The sequence below is a fragment of the Aspergillus multicolor genome (assembly GCF_047715735.1).
Source record: "Aspergillus multicolor strain CBS 133.54 unplaced genomic scaffold BDW74scaffold_2, whole genome shotgun sequence".
Classification (NCBI taxonomy): Eukaryota; Fungi; Ascomycota; class Eurotiomycetes; order Eurotiales; family Aspergillaceae; genus Aspergillus; species Aspergillus multicolor.
The window spans coordinates 978762-995594 of NW_027395953.1; the positions used below are offsets into that span (position 1 = coordinate 978762).

Consider the following 16833-nt stretch of genomic DNA (forward strand, 5'->3'; position numbering starts at 1 on the left):
GACTCAGACTGTTGAGCTTGAACTTTGATTTCGGAGCACCCATGGCATGGCAGTTTGATGCCTCGTGGCCGAAAAAGTGTCATCATAGTCGAGAAACAGATCCTATGTGGTTTTGAGCTTGCACATAACCAAGCTATAGTCAGGCGGAAAGATGGTTACGCTCAGGATTATGGAGGATGGTCGATTCTACTGTGGTTGTCCTTGAAGTCGGAGAGAAAAGGTGGGATGAATTGCGCGAAGGCCGTGATGTGGGCTTTAAAGCCGTGCCGCTGAGTAATCAGGCCAACCGTCTCAAACGGTACTAGTGGGTTCACCACCTCATGTCAACAATCGAACCTGGGTCCTTGCCAGGTATTTGAGACCGACATGTCTTCTCTTGCTTGAAAAGGAAACTGTCGAATCATGGTCTTTTGTCTGGCTGAGGGGTCAAGGCCCGTGGGGGCTGCGGTTGGGGCTGCTGGGCGAGTACCGTGCTATTGTCCACCAGCAATGGCAATCTATACCCAATATCCAGAATCACAAACTCCAACTGCAAATAATAAGGACCTTATAGATAATACTCTTTCAGCACAGACTGTTAGGCTATGACATAGCCAGAAAACATGACCACAAAGACAGAGAATGCTTATGGGTGCATGGATGGCTAAGGGGCATTCACTGCAGAGGGTCCATCCAACGACTAAGTATGGTCTCGGCAAACTAAATCGCGTGCTTTGGCAACTTGAACCTGTGTTATTCTCTTTGCTATCTTTTCTTTCTCTTTTAGTTGGCATCTTGAGTCTTGACAACGACAAACTCAACCACTTTGTCATCAACCAGAAACATTGAGAGCAACGCAAACAAAACTAACGCTTCTCAGCAGCTTGTTGGAAACGGTAAGTTAAAGCCTCTTATCCTCTCAGATAACACCAGCTTGCTAACAGTTACCTAACAGTGACAGGCTCAGACAGCTACGAGATCCAAGGCTGCCTCTCGACTGGTGAAACCGGCGCTATGGAGCTGTCGAGTCTCACTCAAGGCCAGACCGAAGGAAGCTCTCTTGTTCATTTTGATGACGATGATGCCCTTAACCCGCAAAATTGGCCCCGCAAGAAAAAGTTGCTTACCAGCTTGTTCAGGCTTTGGAAAGTAGACTGACGGAGTTAGATACTGGACCTTCGCAATCGTGAGCTTGGCGACTATGATCGTCTCAATGACCATCAGCATCTTCTCGACCGCCGTTCCGACTGTATCTAGCGAATACGGAACCTCGAAGACAGGGGGATTTCTTGGAGTCTCGTTGCCCGTTTTCGGACTTGCTGCCGCATCTCCTGTCTGGGCTGCGATGTCCGAGATTTGGGGACGTCGGGTGACTTTTCTCGTAAGCATGTTGGGCTTCACCCTCTCCTGCTTTGCCACGGCGATTGCAAAAGACGTGCCGTCGATTGATATCTGCCGCCTCTTGATTGGGCTCTTCGGAGCTGGCCCGTTCATCTTAGCCAATGCTGTATGCAGCGACATGTTAAATCCCCAGGCCTTCATGATTAGCATTATTGTCTTTGGAATTATTGTCTTCTCAGGACCTCTCTTGGCTCCAAGCAGCGGCGGCTTCATCGTCATGGACGAGCATCTTGGCTGGAGATGGACACACCTTTTCCCGGGTATTCTTGCTGCCGCTTCACTTGTCTCGCTCTTCTTCCTTGACGAAACCTACAGCCCCGCGGTTCTAGCCAATAAAGCGAAACGACTCCGCCATGAAACCAATAACTGGTCTCTCCACGCAGAACACGAAGAGATTGAGCTTAATATCAAGACGATTTTCCAAAACTACTTCACCACACCGCTCAGACTCCTGGCGCGCAACCCAATCATCTTCTGCGTGTGCAACTTCGGCGCCTTTGGGTACGGTCTGCTCTATCTATCCCTTCCAGCATACCAGATTATTTTCCAGGAGATTTACGGCATGAACCTCGGCGTTGGCGGCCTCCCGTTTATAGCAATCATCGCCGGCCTATTCATCGGTGGTATTACGATGTACACCTTCCAGCGCTGGATGCACCGCCAGGTCCAAGCAAATAATGGAGAATCAGTCCCCGAGAGCTTGCTTCTAGTATCCATACCTGGTTCTGCGGTATTCGCGGCAGGGCTCCTCATGCTAGGCTGGACGGGGTACCGAAACCATGTTCACTGGTTCTGGCCTACTCTGTCCGGAGTGCCCATAGGCTTAGGTCTAATCACCATGTTTCTTCCGTCTGTGCAGTATGTCGCCCAAGTTGAACGAGCTAGGGCTGCCTCGGCGCTTGCGGCGCATACGTTCCTCCGCTCGTTGTATGGCGCTGCCTTTCCGCTTTTCACAAGAAGCATGGTATGTTAACTGATCTCTTACGGCTCTGTCATTGGCGCCAATACTGATCTCTCACAGTTCGAAACCATGGGTGTTCAGTGGGCACTGACATTCCTAGGATGTATTGCTTTGTGTCTGTCCTTTGGAGCCCTTGCCCTTTACCTTTATGGCGGCAAACTTAGGGCCAGGTATAGGATGGTATGATGAATATGTCTTTTCGAGTTTCTCCTGAGTTAGTCAGCCAGGTTCAACAGCTAGGAGATTTGTATTATGCTTGAGCGATTCGTGATAAGTTGGACTGGAGATACGCCAGATATCGACCAGGATATGATATCACTGTTGGCCTCTGGACACACCTACTTGAATAAATTTGATCGCACAACATTTTTTATCCACCTACTAATAGTAATCATGTGCTTGTATGCTCTCAAGCCCATTGGTGCCAAGCCAACCTGCAACGACACAGCTCTCAGCCTTGCGCGAGTGAACGCTACCCCTCTCCATACTCAGCCTCGAACCTGACAACCGCTATTTCCCCTCACTCAATAAACAAACCTCTCTCTCTACTTATACACTGTTATGTCTTTCCGACCCGAGCCATGGCTAGCAAAACTAGGCTCATCCACGACGATTACACCGTCGCCTGGATCTGCGCGCTGCCGCTGGAAATGGCAGCCGCGAAGGTCATGCTAGACGAGACCCACGACTCCCTCCCTCAACCATCAACCGGCCACAATACATACACCCTCGGCCGACGAGCTGGCCACAACGTCATCGTTGCCTGCCTGCCTTCTGGCGTCTACGGGACAACCTCTGCTGCGACTGTGCTGTCGCACATGCTACCGACCTTTCCCTGTTTGCGATTCGGGCTGATGGTCGGGATTGGGGGCGGAGTGCCGCAGAAAGATGTGGATATCCGCCTTGGCGACGTGGTTGTCAGTCTCCCGAGCGAAACATCTGGCGGCGTTATTCAGTATGATTTTGGGAAGAGTCTTCGGGATGGACAGTTTCAGCGCATCGGGTCTCTCAATAAGCCACCGCGATACCTATTAACGGCGATATCTCAGATGCGGAGTGACCATATGATTGGGAAACGGCCGATTACGAGCATTCTGTCGGAGACCGTTCGGGAGCATCAGGAGATGAAGGAGCATTTCTCACGACCGGCGAATGACTGGCTTTTCAAGCCAACGTACGCGCATGAAAGCAGCCCGGATTGCTCACAGTGCGACCAAATCCAGTTGATACAACGCCACCCACGACTAAGCGAGGATCCCAGCATTCACTACGGCTTGATCGCCTCCGGAAACCAGGTTATAAAGACGCCGCAAAGCGAGACGCGCTCGCGCAAGACATAGACGTTCTTTGCTTTGAGATGGAGGCTGCAGGACTTATGGATCAGCTCCCATGCTTGGTTATCCGAGGCATCTGTGACTACTGCGACTCTCACAAAAACAATAACTGGCAACGCTACGCAGCTCTTGCTGCAGCTGCCTACGTAAAAGCTTTTCTTGAGCTGGTTCCAATACACGGCAAGCAGCCTGAACCAAGGCCGTCGAGAACCGCAAGTCACTGGATGGTTCCCTTTTACAGGAACATGAGATTTGTTGGTCGAGAAGAGGAGATCGACCGCATTGAAGAACTACTAAATACATCGCCAGCCAAGATAGCGGTATGTGGTCTAGGAGGAGTGGGGAAGACACAAATAGCACTTGAAGTCGCTCATCGCATGCGTGAAAGGGATTTTGACTCAATATTCTGGATTCCCTGTACGAGCCACGAGAGCATTGAACAGGCGTACATGAACATAGCGCAAATGCTTGGGATACAGGAGACAAAACGGGAGAAGCCAGAAGCAAAGTAAAAGCTCATCTGAGTCAATCAAGAGCAGGGAAATGGCTTCTGATATTCGACAATGCGGACGATATGAGTATGTGGTCTCGCGGTACCAAATCCGAATCAACACCACTGTCCGACTATTTACCTCAGCATGAACAAGGCCATATTCTGCTCACTACCCGGAATCGGAAGGTTGCAGTGCTATTGGCGTCCGCTAACGTATTTCATATTGCCGAGCCAGATCCAAAGGCAGCAATGCGCATCATGGAGATGTCACTGGTCGATAAAGCCATTCACAGCGGCGGTAATCAAGCTATAGCACTGCAACTTCTTGAGAATCTTGCCTTTTTCTCTCTCGCCATATCTCAGGCAACTGCCTATATCAACAAAAACAGCATCGGCATCTCAGATTATATGGATCTCTTGCAAAACCAGGAAGCGGAAGTGATTGACCTTTTGAGTGAAGATTTTGGGGACAACTGGAGATACCAAGATATTCAGAACCCCGTGGCTAAGACATGGCTGATCTCATTTCAGCAAATACAGCACCTGAACCAAGTAGCAGCCGACTACTTGCAGTTTATGGCTTGCATAAATCCTCGCGATATTCCTAAGTCTCTACTGCCCGAGGCCACATCGAAGAAAATGATGGATGCAATAGGGCTCCTGAAGGCGTTTTCTTTTGTCCTCGAGCAAGCTGGGAGTCTGAGTCTGCATCGACTTGTCCATCTCTCGACTCGCAATTGGTTGAGAATGCAGGGCCACTTTGACCAGCAGATATGCTCATCCGCAAGCCACTTCGACGAGGTCTTTCCAGACGATACCTATACCGATCGGAAGCTTTGGCAAGAGTATCTGCCACACGTTCTCTCCCTCGTTTAAGAGAAAGGATTTTCATTACAGCGATACATAGATCTCCTTCGCAGAGTTGGCCGTTACTTGACAGCAGACGGACGAAACAGAGAAGCAGTGACCTTATTTGAGAGCATTCTGCGATTTCATAGGGAGCATCATGGTGAAACAGACCTCGACACTACAGTAGCTGCCAAGGATGACCTGGCACTCGTATATTTCGATCTGAACCGATATTCAGACGCAGAAGAAATGCAACTGCAGGTATTTGAAATTCGCAAACAAGAATTGGGATCCGAGCATCCTGATACATCGGGTGCTATGAACAACCTGGCCATAACCCATTCTGGTTGTGGAAAGCTAAAAGAGGCGGAAGAACTAAGGGTTCAGCTATACAATCTTGACAGACGAATGCTTGGCCCTGAGCATCTCTACACTTTGTCGAGCGCGTGTAACCTAGCTGCCATATACAGAAAGCTCAAGAAGTTGGAGCAAGCCGAAGAACTGGCGCTGCACGCACTCGAAGCGCGCAAACGCTTACTTGAAGCTGAGCATCCAGATATTCTGCTAAGCACGGATATTCTTGCTAGCATATACCAAACCCAGGGGCGATTGCAAGAAGCTGAACAGCTACAGGTCGCAATACTAGAGACCCACGAAAAGGTACTTGGACGCGAGCATCCAAGAAGCCTAGTTGCTATGAGTAATCTTGCTATCGTCTTGGAATACCTAGGGCGTGCTCAGGATGCCATTCCTTTGTTCGAAACCTGCCTTAACATCATGAACAAAGTCCTGGGCCCCGAACACCCAAGCACCCTGATTACTATGCATTCCCTTGCGTGTACATGGCAGCGTCTGGGGCGTATGGACCTCGCTTTTACTCTGTTCGAAACCGGCCTCCATATCCGCAACAAAGTCCTAGGCCCCGAGCACCAAGAACCCTAAATACTATGCAATCTACTGCTTGCGCCTGGGTGGACTTGGGGCGTATGGACGATGCCATTTCTATGTTTGAAACCCGCCTCAAGCTCAGCAACAATGTCCTGGGCCCAGACCACACTGACACACTATGGACGTTGAAAGGTCTACAGAGGGCTAAGGAAAAAAGAGAGCGTATCAACTCATCGTTGGAGAGCTAGGGGCTTAACTTTGATGTATGCGTTTGTATATACACACTCTGTTGGCGTTCCGGTAATCCATTGTTCAGAGGAAACATAAGTCTACGCAGCGGGCAGTGTGCATTGATCTACGGGTTTATAAGAAGTCGGCTTTGATCAGGCGAGCATACCACGAGTCTATAGAGCAAAGTTATTGTTCAAATAGATCTTTTGCGAATTTTTGGGGGACCCCATCATCTGAAGCTGAGATTCTACTGGGCTAATAATCCCCCTATCTAAACTATACAAACAAGGCATCCCCCGAGACAAATCATGCCATGAAGCCAGATAAACGCCAAAAAAACTTGCTGAGATGTCCAATATACGCCAGACGCCAAAAGCCCAAGTCCAAAACAAAACAAAAACAACAAAGAAAACACAAAAACCAAGCCTTAAGGCCAGCTGTAAACCCAGCTAGGCCTTGTTACTACCAGAAGCAAACGCCGCAAGAACATCCCCAATCTCCATCTCCATCTTTCCCCCGGCCTCATGGAGGCAGAAAGCATGCTTCGCGTTACCCACATGAACCCCCATATTCCCTGGCATCAGAGGCTCCCCCCTCGCCCTTTTCTCCAACCTCACCTCCTGCCAATGCTCATACGTACTAATCAACCAAAGCTCGAACCTCTTCTGTTCGGCGATGGGGTATATGCCGGCTTGCTCCATGAAGAGAGCGTTGAGCTTGCGGATGGCGTCTAGGTCCATGCCGTGCTTGTCGTGGAGCGTTGTCCACAGTCCGAAGAGCTCGCGGCGCTTGATGATGCTGTTGTACCAGAGCAGGGCGTGCGCGTTGTCGCTGGGCTTGCGGGTGGGGTTGCTGATTATCGGCATGAGTTCTCTGTCGAGGGCTATGAGGGTGGGGAGGGTGGAGAAGGCTTTTTCGAGGAGGGCACGGGTTGCAAGGTTGGTGGTTTGGTCGGCTATGATGTTGGTCATTGGGGACATGGTGGTGGTGGTTTGATGGGTCTGAAGAGGTTTGATGAGGATGGTTTGGTTTTGGTGATGGCTGTCCTAGATGCCTTGATATGATAGATGAGAGTATAGTGACGAGAAAGTGAGAAAGAGATGAAGAGATGAACGACCTGCTGCTCTTTTGTATCCTAGGATGGAGGAGTCATACCGTTAGACTTTCAACATCAAATCTTCCTGTCCAGCCATGTCTCGCTGCCTTGAATGCCGGTGGGTTTGGGTTGTAGTCTAGGGCTCAGGGTTCAATCGCTGGGGTTCGCAAGCTAGTCATACAGGCTGTACCGGGGTGGAAGCTCGGAGGGAGAGTCCGGCACGGCTAGGTCGATCCGACTAGGACGGTAATGTCATCATCGAGATACTTAGGTGTTCAGGTGCGTCATGGAGATGAATACTCGCTGTCCGTGGCATTCTCGCAGGTGCCGGGGTGTGCCTTCCGTATACGAGGGAGTTAGGGCTACTACCTAGGCCGTGCCACAGCAATCTCACGGTGTATCTGCAGTGTAGACATGTCCTAGGTACAGATAATTGCCTATACCCTACCCTAGATAGTAGGGCTGGGCACTATTTTGGTACTCATGGAATAGCATGGTTCGCTCGTGACTTTGGCTTTCCAGCTGATTTGTCGTGTTTGGGGTGGCAACATGGAAGGAAGGAAGTATTCCAGTCCACTGGTTCAGACGGCTCGACAGGTAGTACCAATCTTTGCACGGGGTGAAAGTCCGAATGTAAACAAATTGCCATTTATAGATGACCCCGTCAATAAGATGTTTTGTGAAGGGCACTGGCGTCCGATATCCAGCCCGCCATTCTGACAGACCAATAGCAATCGGTGCTTGAGAGAACTGCCTGGTGTACCCGTTGGAGCAACGCCGCTCTATGTACTGGCATACGGCAGCTTGGTAGTGGCGTGAGTCTCTGTCCAATGTTAGAAGCAGAATCGAGGCGATAGAGTCGACGACCATGGGTAAAGCAAGATGGAGTCTTGGCCATGTCGGTTACACGCCGAAGGCTAATAAATCGTCTCTTCACAGACATCGTCTATTGTATAGAGATGCTTCGGCGTTAGCGTTATGTCCAGATGGTCAAATTGGCCACGGGTTCCTGCAGGAGGGGGAAGTCTTCCCTCCAGCCATACTCTGCGCACGCTGGTCCTTTTTTCAATTTTCCTTCCACCATCCACTACCACTTGACTACTTTTCAAGCATCCTTCTTCTGTTCCTCGACTTTCGGCCTGTAACTGTATTCATCCAATATGTTTTGTTGTTCTCCCAGCCTGGCCTGATGGACCACTACAACAACCCCAGATGCGTCACTCCGAGACTCCAAACCATGCTGCCCTGCCCCTCCGTGCAAACGAACGAACCTCAGAACGGCTTTACCCCTAAAACCCCGCATCTTGGGTGCTCTCTCCCTCATCTCACTCCGCCTTCTGTGAGTCCTCTGGCTCTTGTACCTTCCTTCGAATTTCTCAACTCCTCGGCAACACTGAAGCTTTCCAATGGCCTCATCATAGCTTTCTCGACGCACTCGTCCTTCTCACTCCCTGATAAACGTACCTCCTCCGAATATTCGTTTCGCTCTCTAACCAGATGGAGGCAGTACCGATGGTTTGCCTGTCAGGAGTACCGACGCCAATACTCACGAACCGAGATGTTTGCAGTTCTACAACCAACTCAGACACTACTGTGGCCAAAAAAGCGCTCATTGACAAGAGGATACCTAGCATTGATTATGGCTCACAGGATAGTACAGTGGTGGGAATGGCGAGAAGGCTTCATGGTAGGTGACAATCCACATTTCTCGAGACGAGTCAAGACACGACTGACCATCCCGCCTGCTGTACTAGTACGTCGAATGGGCAGTGCCCGATCAACCGCTGAGCTCGCTTCACAGATATTCTCCGAGTACAATTTCCCCGCGTACAATATACGAGTGCCACCGTTACCGTCTCAATAGCATAATGAGTCTGAGCGAGACTTACAGGGGAGGTGCCATTGACGACGCTTAGATCCACCCGCTGCTCTCTTCTTACTCTCGCCCAAACAATCAGAGGCGTCCACGAAGATACGCTCACGTTTGATACCAACCTTTGGCCGTTGATACCCCGGATTTTACCCTACGTGCTCTCAGTTCTCAGCCATCTTCTCGAGTGCTCGCCGACTGACGACGACTTCGTGGAATCACAGCTGACATGTGATCTTAGAGGCTTTATACGCGAATGCCATTCTTCAAGGCTGTACCATGCCCATTCAGCCCAACAACTTTTAAGGCTTTGATGTTGCGTCTAATAAACACATTCGGACGCCGAGAAACTTGAAGGCAACAACTAGTTTTCACCAGCGTCTTTGCATTGCCCGAGCCTTTCGACCGAGAAAAGGTAACGAAACTCGTTTACTATGTTAAATCACATCTGCCCTGCATTAGCTCTGTCGATTTAGCTGGCGAGGTGACCATGGGGCCTAACCAGCGGACCTTTCCAGGAAGCATTTGCTAACAAAGCCAAATCTAGAAAAAGCAAGTTTAGCTTCGATCATCGGATCTAAGTTCACTGAGCTTCAATCGCCGCTAGTGGGACTATACGAAGTCTACTACTCATCAAACGGCTCGAATTTGCCTAAGGACAAAATTCCAGCGATAGCGACCTACGAACGAACCTTCGCCCACCCAAAACCAAGCAAATGAAAGCTCAGCGCACTGACATTGAGGGAAACAGGGCAATATGAGAGCCCAGCTACTGAGTGCGCTGGGTAGTATTAACGAACCTTCCCAGCCCCAAAGAAACTTTGGAGTCGCATCACATCACATACATCACTGTAGATCTTCCTGCTCAACATCTCCGCCCCCAACGATCCAGAACTTGAACGAATGGCGCTGTTACTACTCTCCCATCAATCCGGTGAGACGAAGGCACGACATGCCATGACTCGTGATCCGTGCAGTAAGTAATCTGCTACCCTAAGTGTGATGGCCATAAGCACGCAAATACCGTGCTACCCTAACTCCCCGCTGACTGGTGGAAACTTCTACCTAGGTAACTGCTAAAAGCCACTCTACGCGTGCTAAGAGCCATAGACCCCGAGCAAGTACGAAGTAGGCGCAACCCTACAGTCCTACCACCGAGACCAGTCTCATCTAACCTAACCAGCGTCTACATTAGCACAGTTCCATACCAACGGCCACAGTCCTAGCTCTAGCTAAGACAGAACTAGTCCAGTCCAGCCCCAAATTCCAGTAACCGGGAACGCAGCAGATCGCCATCGCCCACGGCCACCACCTCCTCCCCGGGGTCTGTACCCGGCATGCGCAGCACCAGCGGTGCGCATAATGACCGAACCAAAAATGCGATTGTACTTGACTAGTACATACTAAGTCGGTACCTGGTCCTAGAGTCAGCTGGCTCGATACCCTGGCATATCAGAGGTCGGCATCTCGTCCCCGTGCGAGATCGATTTCTTCAGGGCGAACATAGTCCACTCTGTACGGTAGGTAAGCTCGAGTCAGGAATGTGAAGGGCACTACCACCAACAAACAAAGCTGATACATCGCTCAATAGTACCTGAATAGTACTCCAACAAACCAAAGTTCGAAACAACTCTCAACGAGTGCTGGGACCCTGCCTGATCGACGGGTGTCAGGGTTTAGGTTCGGCGAATGCGACGCATCACAAGCAGCAACAGGGAACAACCAAGGAACACAAAGAAACAGTGGAACACCCAGCGGTGGCTTGCTGTCTACGTATTTCTAAAACTAACGCGTAGAACATGTCTAGCTATTATTATCCCGCTTCTGGGGTCGACACAATTCGATAGGTCAAATGTAACAAAAACAAAAACAAGTCTGCCAATTGTACAGTACAGTACTCCGCACAGAATATAAGTCCGACTCCCCACTCCGTTGGTGCAAACCCGTCCGGTTAATGCATTAGATTTTATTTTGTTTGAACTCGTAAACGGCCATCGGCGATCCAGAAACCAGTGATGTTCTACAGAGAGGAAAAGAAAAGATGCGAAAGAACACCGAGGCGGGCAAAAGAAACACCGTAGAGCGCCGAAACTGCCTGAGACAGAGACATAAGAAAAGTTTGGCGTAGCATCGAGCCCGCGGGTATCATATTAGATTCCATGCAGATCAGCCTCTCTGTTTCTTTTTCACTCATCCCATCCGTCCAGGCTCATGTCGCCTGCGCCCGGGATGGGGTCGTCCAGCTTCGACCCGTAGATGGGACGTCCGTCGGGGGTCAGCTGCCCACGAAAATCAGGATCGTAGTCGGGGCTGTTCTCATCCAGTGTGGCAACGTATCGGTTGCGACCACCGCGTTTGCTATGGGTCTTCGTATAATGGGCGTTGAGGTTGTCGCTCCGTGAGAACGCCCGATGGCAGCCCGGCACCCAACATACATGGGGCTTCTCTTTCGAGTGACTCTTCATATGTCTCTTCAAGTGCTCTTGCCTCTTGAACCGCCCGTTGCAACCTGGTTCTTTGCATTTGAACTGTACCTGCTTGATGACCTGTGGTAGGTTCTCCAGCATTAAGTTCTGCTTGGATGTCTGTCGTCGGAGCATCTTCCTTGAAGCCATGCGGTGGGGCCTCTGGAACCCATCTCGGTATACTGGTGAAGGTTGGAAGTCGTCGATATATTCGCAGTGCCCACCTGATAGCCGGCTCATTGGGGTGTCGGCACCGGACCCTGTCCCGAGGGAACAAGACCGGATCGGGGTTGTGGGGCTGTGTTGTTTGAATGCACTAAGAGATGTCGGAAAGTCTGTGTATGATGGTGGCGGAGTAACGGGGCCAACTTGTGATGGTGCTATGGTTTGCGGCGCGATTGATTCCCCAAGCGGCATCCAAGGCATCATATTGCTCATGGACATCGAGGAAGTCAGTGAACTAGGGACGCGCTCGGGTTGGTGGAATATCGAGCGAGATAGACATGGGTTCGTCGCAGACTCTGGAAGGTAAGCAGCTTGGTGACGGTAGTTGTTGTTGGCGTTGCGCGCCATGGTTGGGTACTGATGCATGCCTTGATGGTAAGCGAGCCCTTGAGCAACATGATCATAGGTCTTGGGCGCGTCCGAGGGCATCCACAGCTGTTCGATGTTTTCGTCGTATCCTGAAAGGAAGTCGGTCATGGGCATTCGCTCCTGCGTGTCCATGCTGCCGTACTGGAGCCCTAGGCTCTCCGTCGAGGCCATGCCTGCAAGGCGAAAAGCGCTGCGCATCGGAGCAGCACTGGGATTGCGTTCGTAGGCGTGGTTGGGAAGTGACCCTGCTCCGTGCCAACCAGGAGACTCCAGAGAACCGTGGCTATATATGCTTGTTGGGGTCGGTGTAGGGGATTCAAGCGGCGAAAAGCTTGAGGTCATAGATGGGCACTCGTTGGAGCCCAGAGACGAACAATCAACTTCAACAGTAAGACGGTCGGATAGATTGTGCTGATGTCGCATATCTTCGAGCGACGGGGCGCTGCGATGCTTTTCGAGAGGCGCTGTGACTTGTTCACCTGTCAAAGCACCGTTCAGTCTGTGTACTTCTTGTCTGTGCAAGATTTGGCGCAATTGGAATGAGGGGACAGTATGTAATGGCAATGAGTGGGATGGCTTAAAAGGCCAGTGGAGTCGAGACCAGCGAAGGACCGAAAGAGAGGCAGTCTCAACAACAGTAAAGGACTGTGTAGAAGCAAAGCAAAGGAATGAAGGAAGGTCGAAGTGGGTTGCAAGGAGAAAGAGCGAGTGAGTGGTTGAGTGTAGAGAGAAGGTTGGGCAGCGGGAATGGAGGAGGAGCGGCGAGATGAAATAAACAAATGGAACGAGAATAAATGGAGGCAGGCAGAGACAGGAACCAGACGATCGTACTCACAGTTTGCAGTCATTACCTACTCTTCCCCAAAGGAGAAGTGCCGGCCAAAGTTAGACAGTCAAGGCTGAAGGAGGGGCGCGTTCGCGTTCCTTTCGGGGTCCCGAGCAAGGCCAGGAATGTAGGCTATCGAGTTCCTCGAGTAACCGCCAGAGCTGTCCTGGTCTGGACTAAAGGCTGGGCTCTGGTTTCCTGGGCAAAAGCGAATGTCTTTGATAGAAAGGTGCTGAAGGGTTGCGGAGGAGGGGAGGAACGAGGTCGAGGGGTTCAATAGACCCGCCCTTAGACGCGATATCCAGATCCCGGGTCTCAACCAGCACGTAGATCGGAGGCGTTCGAGGACGATGCAGGCGGCTGACTGGATGGTAAAGTAGCTGGTGTCTCAGTTGCAGAGGGGTGTGGTGGTTGATGATCAGAGCAAGGCCAGCAAGGGGATGGAAGTAGGTGAATCAACGGGGATGGGCCGGTGTCTCAGGCTAATCTAGATGATGATGATGATGATGATGATGCAAGTCGAGGCGGCTGCTGTTGTAGGCCTGAAAGAATCGGGAGATCAAAGATAATATAGCCAGCCAGGAACTCAACGATGGTGGAAGCAGAGAAGAGGCTGCGACTGAAGCCCAAAGCAGTAAAAGGAACAAGATCCGAACAGGACAAGGTGTAGAGCGACTGGCATCCCTCACGTCTGCCAACCTGGAGTGCGAGAGGATGCGATTATTATTTTCTAATCTTAAGCTATTTTGTTTTGCCTTGATTTTAATTCTCCTGGTTAATTTATCGCCAATATTCCTTTTTCCCTGTCCTTCTGCGGTGGGCCTCCACGCTCTTACTGGCGCCCACCATGGCTGATATCGGACCTGCATTTCTTCATATCCCGACCACTACGCTTTTATTTTTATCGCCCTAAGGAATGCATGAGCTGGAACACTTCCGAGCCATTCACACACTGTCCGATACTGACCGAGACCCCCGCGAGAATGCTTCAACGTCAGAGAGTGCTTGCTCGGCATCAGAAGACTTGCCTAAAACTAGACCCAGTAGAAGGCACCCCACCCGGTTAGACTTCAACGTCGACCCTGGGGCTAACCTGAATCACAATGATTATTGTCAGTCGTCGAGATGGATCTCCGCCAGGATTGACCAACCCTGCTCCACGATTGTCAACCTGCAGGGCTCTCAGTGATCGGCAAAGATTGACGAACAGTGTGGGGGTGGGCGTTTTCTTTTTCTTGCTTTGATGAAACATAGCCAGTACTAGTTCCTGGATAAAGGAGAAGACCCGGCGGCGATCGAAGATCAATTCAAAGGCAGCAAAATGATCTAAACAGTACGGTCGGAACGTGATGGCAAATACCAGCAGCACGACGCAGAGGCAAACCAACCCAAGCCGGAGTGGAAGACGGCTGGTTCCATTCAATATTGCCTCCTGTGCCTTGGTCGAATATGCATAAAACACGACCAATCGGTCTGCTATTGGTACTGCACGAGAAGGCGTGCTTCGACCCTCATCTACCGAGACTTCTCCCACCGATATGGATTCCAAAGCTATGCGACGCTGAGTTTTGCCTCATTCCTCTCCAAGTACTGGATCGTCATTCTACTCGACTGAAAGGGCAGAGGGCTTGAGACCGCCGGTACTCGATGCGACCTTCAGGTGCTTGATGACGCACACCTACTGGAGACGTAAATCACGAGAACTGCTGCATGACTCTCTGAGATCTTTCGGAGAAGTAGTCGAGGTGGTCCCAGGACGTGGGCGACGGAGGATCTTGAGGAGATTACACGCAAACAATTTCGCGAGTAGTAAACAAACTCAAGCACCGCTTAGGGGACACTGGTGGCTCCAGCCATGGTTCCCACTGCCTGTCACGGCTGGTGAAAGGCGTTTGCTGGGTCGGTCTGTGCGAACCTGGTTCCCACTGCAGGACAGGTCAAAAGGACGGTCCGGCTAACCAAGCTTAAAGGGACCAGGTAGATACTTCGACAGCTACTGTGGACAGCTGGTGGTTCTAGTACCGGCCGTGCATCACGATTCTGACCGGTCGACCCGGCCGGACCAGTCAGATCCCAGTCGCTGAATTATTCCTTCTTTCACCGATTATTTTCTTCTGTTGGCATGCGAAGACGGCACTCAATTTAGAATCGTGGTCCACAGGGCTGAGGAAACGATCGGACACTAAAATACGACGATGATCAGAACGGTGTTCAGTAGGACGAGGACGAGGCTTGAACTTAGTTCTCTCAAGTTTCCTTGGGGTCCCCGGCCGCCCCTTGCCCGCGCCCTCGACTCTTGTGGCCCCGGCGCTCGTTTGGTTACAAGTGGCTGGTGCTGATTGTACGACAACGGGAAACTGCAGTCACCGGACGAGACTCGCACTCGCCGCTCCCCATCCTCATGCTCATGTCCTCCCCGGCGCATGGTGTACTTCCAACCTGCAGACGAGAGGGCAAAAGTACTGCCGTAGCCTCGGCGATCGACGCTGCCCAGTGCCCACCGTCTGGAATGGACGAAACAAGGCTCGAGCACGACCGAGGCTCTTGGCCGGAGATCATGGCTGAAATCAGAGCAATCAGGATCATTATAGTGTGCTAGCTTGCTGCCGCTGCACATCATCAGGGCTTATTTGTTAGCGTTGTTCAAAGGGTGGCCAATCAAGAATACACGGTCGGGGGTTGTTTGATGAGCAATGGGCAGCTCCAGGAGTCGGGGGTCGAGGCTCAGAGGTTAGAGACTCGAGCTAGTGCTGGCGATCCTCTTTGTTGCCCCAGTTCGGAACGCTTTGACGCGCGACTGGGTCTGATTTCTGGGGATCCATTTCTTCTGGAATGTGGATCATGATTCAGAATCAACAACGACTCGATGAGCAAAGACGACGGCGCTGTCCGATCGACAAGTGGACCCGCTGTCACGTCCTTTGGAGCCCACACCGCCCTCGCCGCTCCTCAACGGTCTTTGCTGCCACGGCCAACACCTCCTACTCCGTACACCTCATGCATGGCTGGGTACAACGGTAACCTGCACATATCGAGCTATCAGTCGTCTCGCTTTTAACGCATTTCGTGCTGTCTTGCCGTCTAGCCGACAGTATGCCTAACCAGCTAGCTCTTGGACCGCCGCCGACTCATATCAACCTCACCCTGAGCGTCTGACATGTCATCGATCCATCAGATTAGGATCGAACAGGTTTCTGGTCGGCTCAGCCGCCCAAAGATAACCAGATATGAATTCGGGGCCTCCATATCTTATCTAGGAATGCGGGATTGGATACCGCCATGATCTGACCCGGTGGAACGCGTGTCGCTGCGCCAATGCGTACCGTTCGTGCCTAACATTGCTTTGTATGATCCCAGTTGGGTCGGCAAAACTGACTCGTGGTGCTGGCACAAGCATGTCTCTTTTACGGATATGTTCGTCGAGTTGTCATCCAACCTCGGCTTATTTGAACACTCTGGGTCTTGTGTCTTGGCTTCTTGCCCTTCACACCGTACTTGTCTTCGTCGAGATCGCTTTCCTGCGGCCGCATCTCCCACGATGAGAGATACGCTGGACTCGGAGTGATGGGCATCTTCAACGCCTACGGAGTAGGCACTGCCGATTGCTGAAACTCAAGCCACATTCTGCGAATACGTACCTTGACCAGCGTTTGCCAAGCAGAGCCAGCTTTAGCAGTCTCCCCAGAACTATTGCTTTGAGAACCAAACTTTTGCCCTCCATCTTTTGGTAAACTGCATTGAAAGACTTTGTCTAGTCACAAACTTGCAGTACTCTTATATCCTCCGCTCCAGGGACCAACCCAGGACAGAAGCTACTCGCCGCGCAAGATTCTCTAGTTTTTCTGC

General features: G+C 51.2%; 5 protein-coding genes across 5 annotated transcripts; 3 read left to right on the forward strand and 2 right to left on the reverse strand.

The window, feature by feature from the left end:
- Nucleotides 1-368: 368 nt before the first annotated feature.
- Nucleotides 369-874, reverse strand: BDW74DRAFT_144087 (uncharacterized protein). The gene has a single exon (XM_073722972.1). It carries the CDS (start codon nucleotides 810-812, stop codon nucleotides 498-500), a length of 315 nt encoding a protein of 104 aa, XP_073588669.1. The 5' UTR covers nucleotides 813-874; the 3' UTR covers nucleotides 369-497.
- Nucleotides 875-1478: 604 nt separating this feature from the next.
- Nucleotides 1479-2668, forward strand: BDW74DRAFT_144088 (major facilitator superfamily domain-containing protein). The gene is made up of 2 exons (XM_073722973.1): nucleotides 1479-2344; nucleotides 2402-2668. The coding sequence occupies exons 1-2, from the start codon at nucleotides 1499-1501 to the stop codon at nucleotides 2525-2527; spliced, it is 972 nt and encodes a 323-aa protein (XP_073588670.1). The 5' UTR covers nucleotides 1479-1498; the 3' UTR covers nucleotides 2528-2668.
- A 254-nt stretch (nucleotides 2669-2922) lies between these two features.
- Nucleotides 2923-5959, forward strand: BDW74DRAFT_186277 (uncharacterized protein; the record flags this gene model as incomplete). Its single annotated transcript, XM_073731231.1, has 7 exons — nucleotides 2923-3636; nucleotides 3699-4120; nucleotides 4177-4268; nucleotides 4323-5026; nucleotides 5213-5278; nucleotides 5315-5717; nucleotides 5748-5959. 7 exons carry the CDS (start codon nucleotides 2923-2925, stop codon nucleotides 5957-5959), a joined length of 2613 nt encoding a protein of 870 aa, XP_073588671.1.
- Nucleotides 5960-11288: 5329 nt separating this feature from the next.
- brlA (C2H2 type transcription factor BrlA) lies at nucleotides 11289-12584 on the reverse strand (the record flags this gene model as incomplete). Its single annotated transcript, XM_073726393.1, has 1 exon — nucleotides 11289-12584. One exon carries the CDS (start codon nucleotides 12582-12584, stop codon nucleotides 11289-11291), a length of 1296 nt encoding a protein of 431 aa, XP_073588672.1.
- Nucleotides 12585-16285: 3701 nt separating this feature from the next.
- BDW74DRAFT_144092 (uncharacterized protein) lies at nucleotides 16286-16671 on the forward strand. The gene has a single exon (XM_073722974.1). The coding sequence runs from the start codon at nucleotides 16335-16337 to the stop codon at nucleotides 16527-16529; it is 195 nt and encodes a 64-aa protein (XP_073588673.1). The 5' UTR covers nucleotides 16286-16334; the 3' UTR covers nucleotides 16530-16671.
- The last annotated feature ends 162 nt before the right edge of the window (nucleotides 16672-16833 follow it).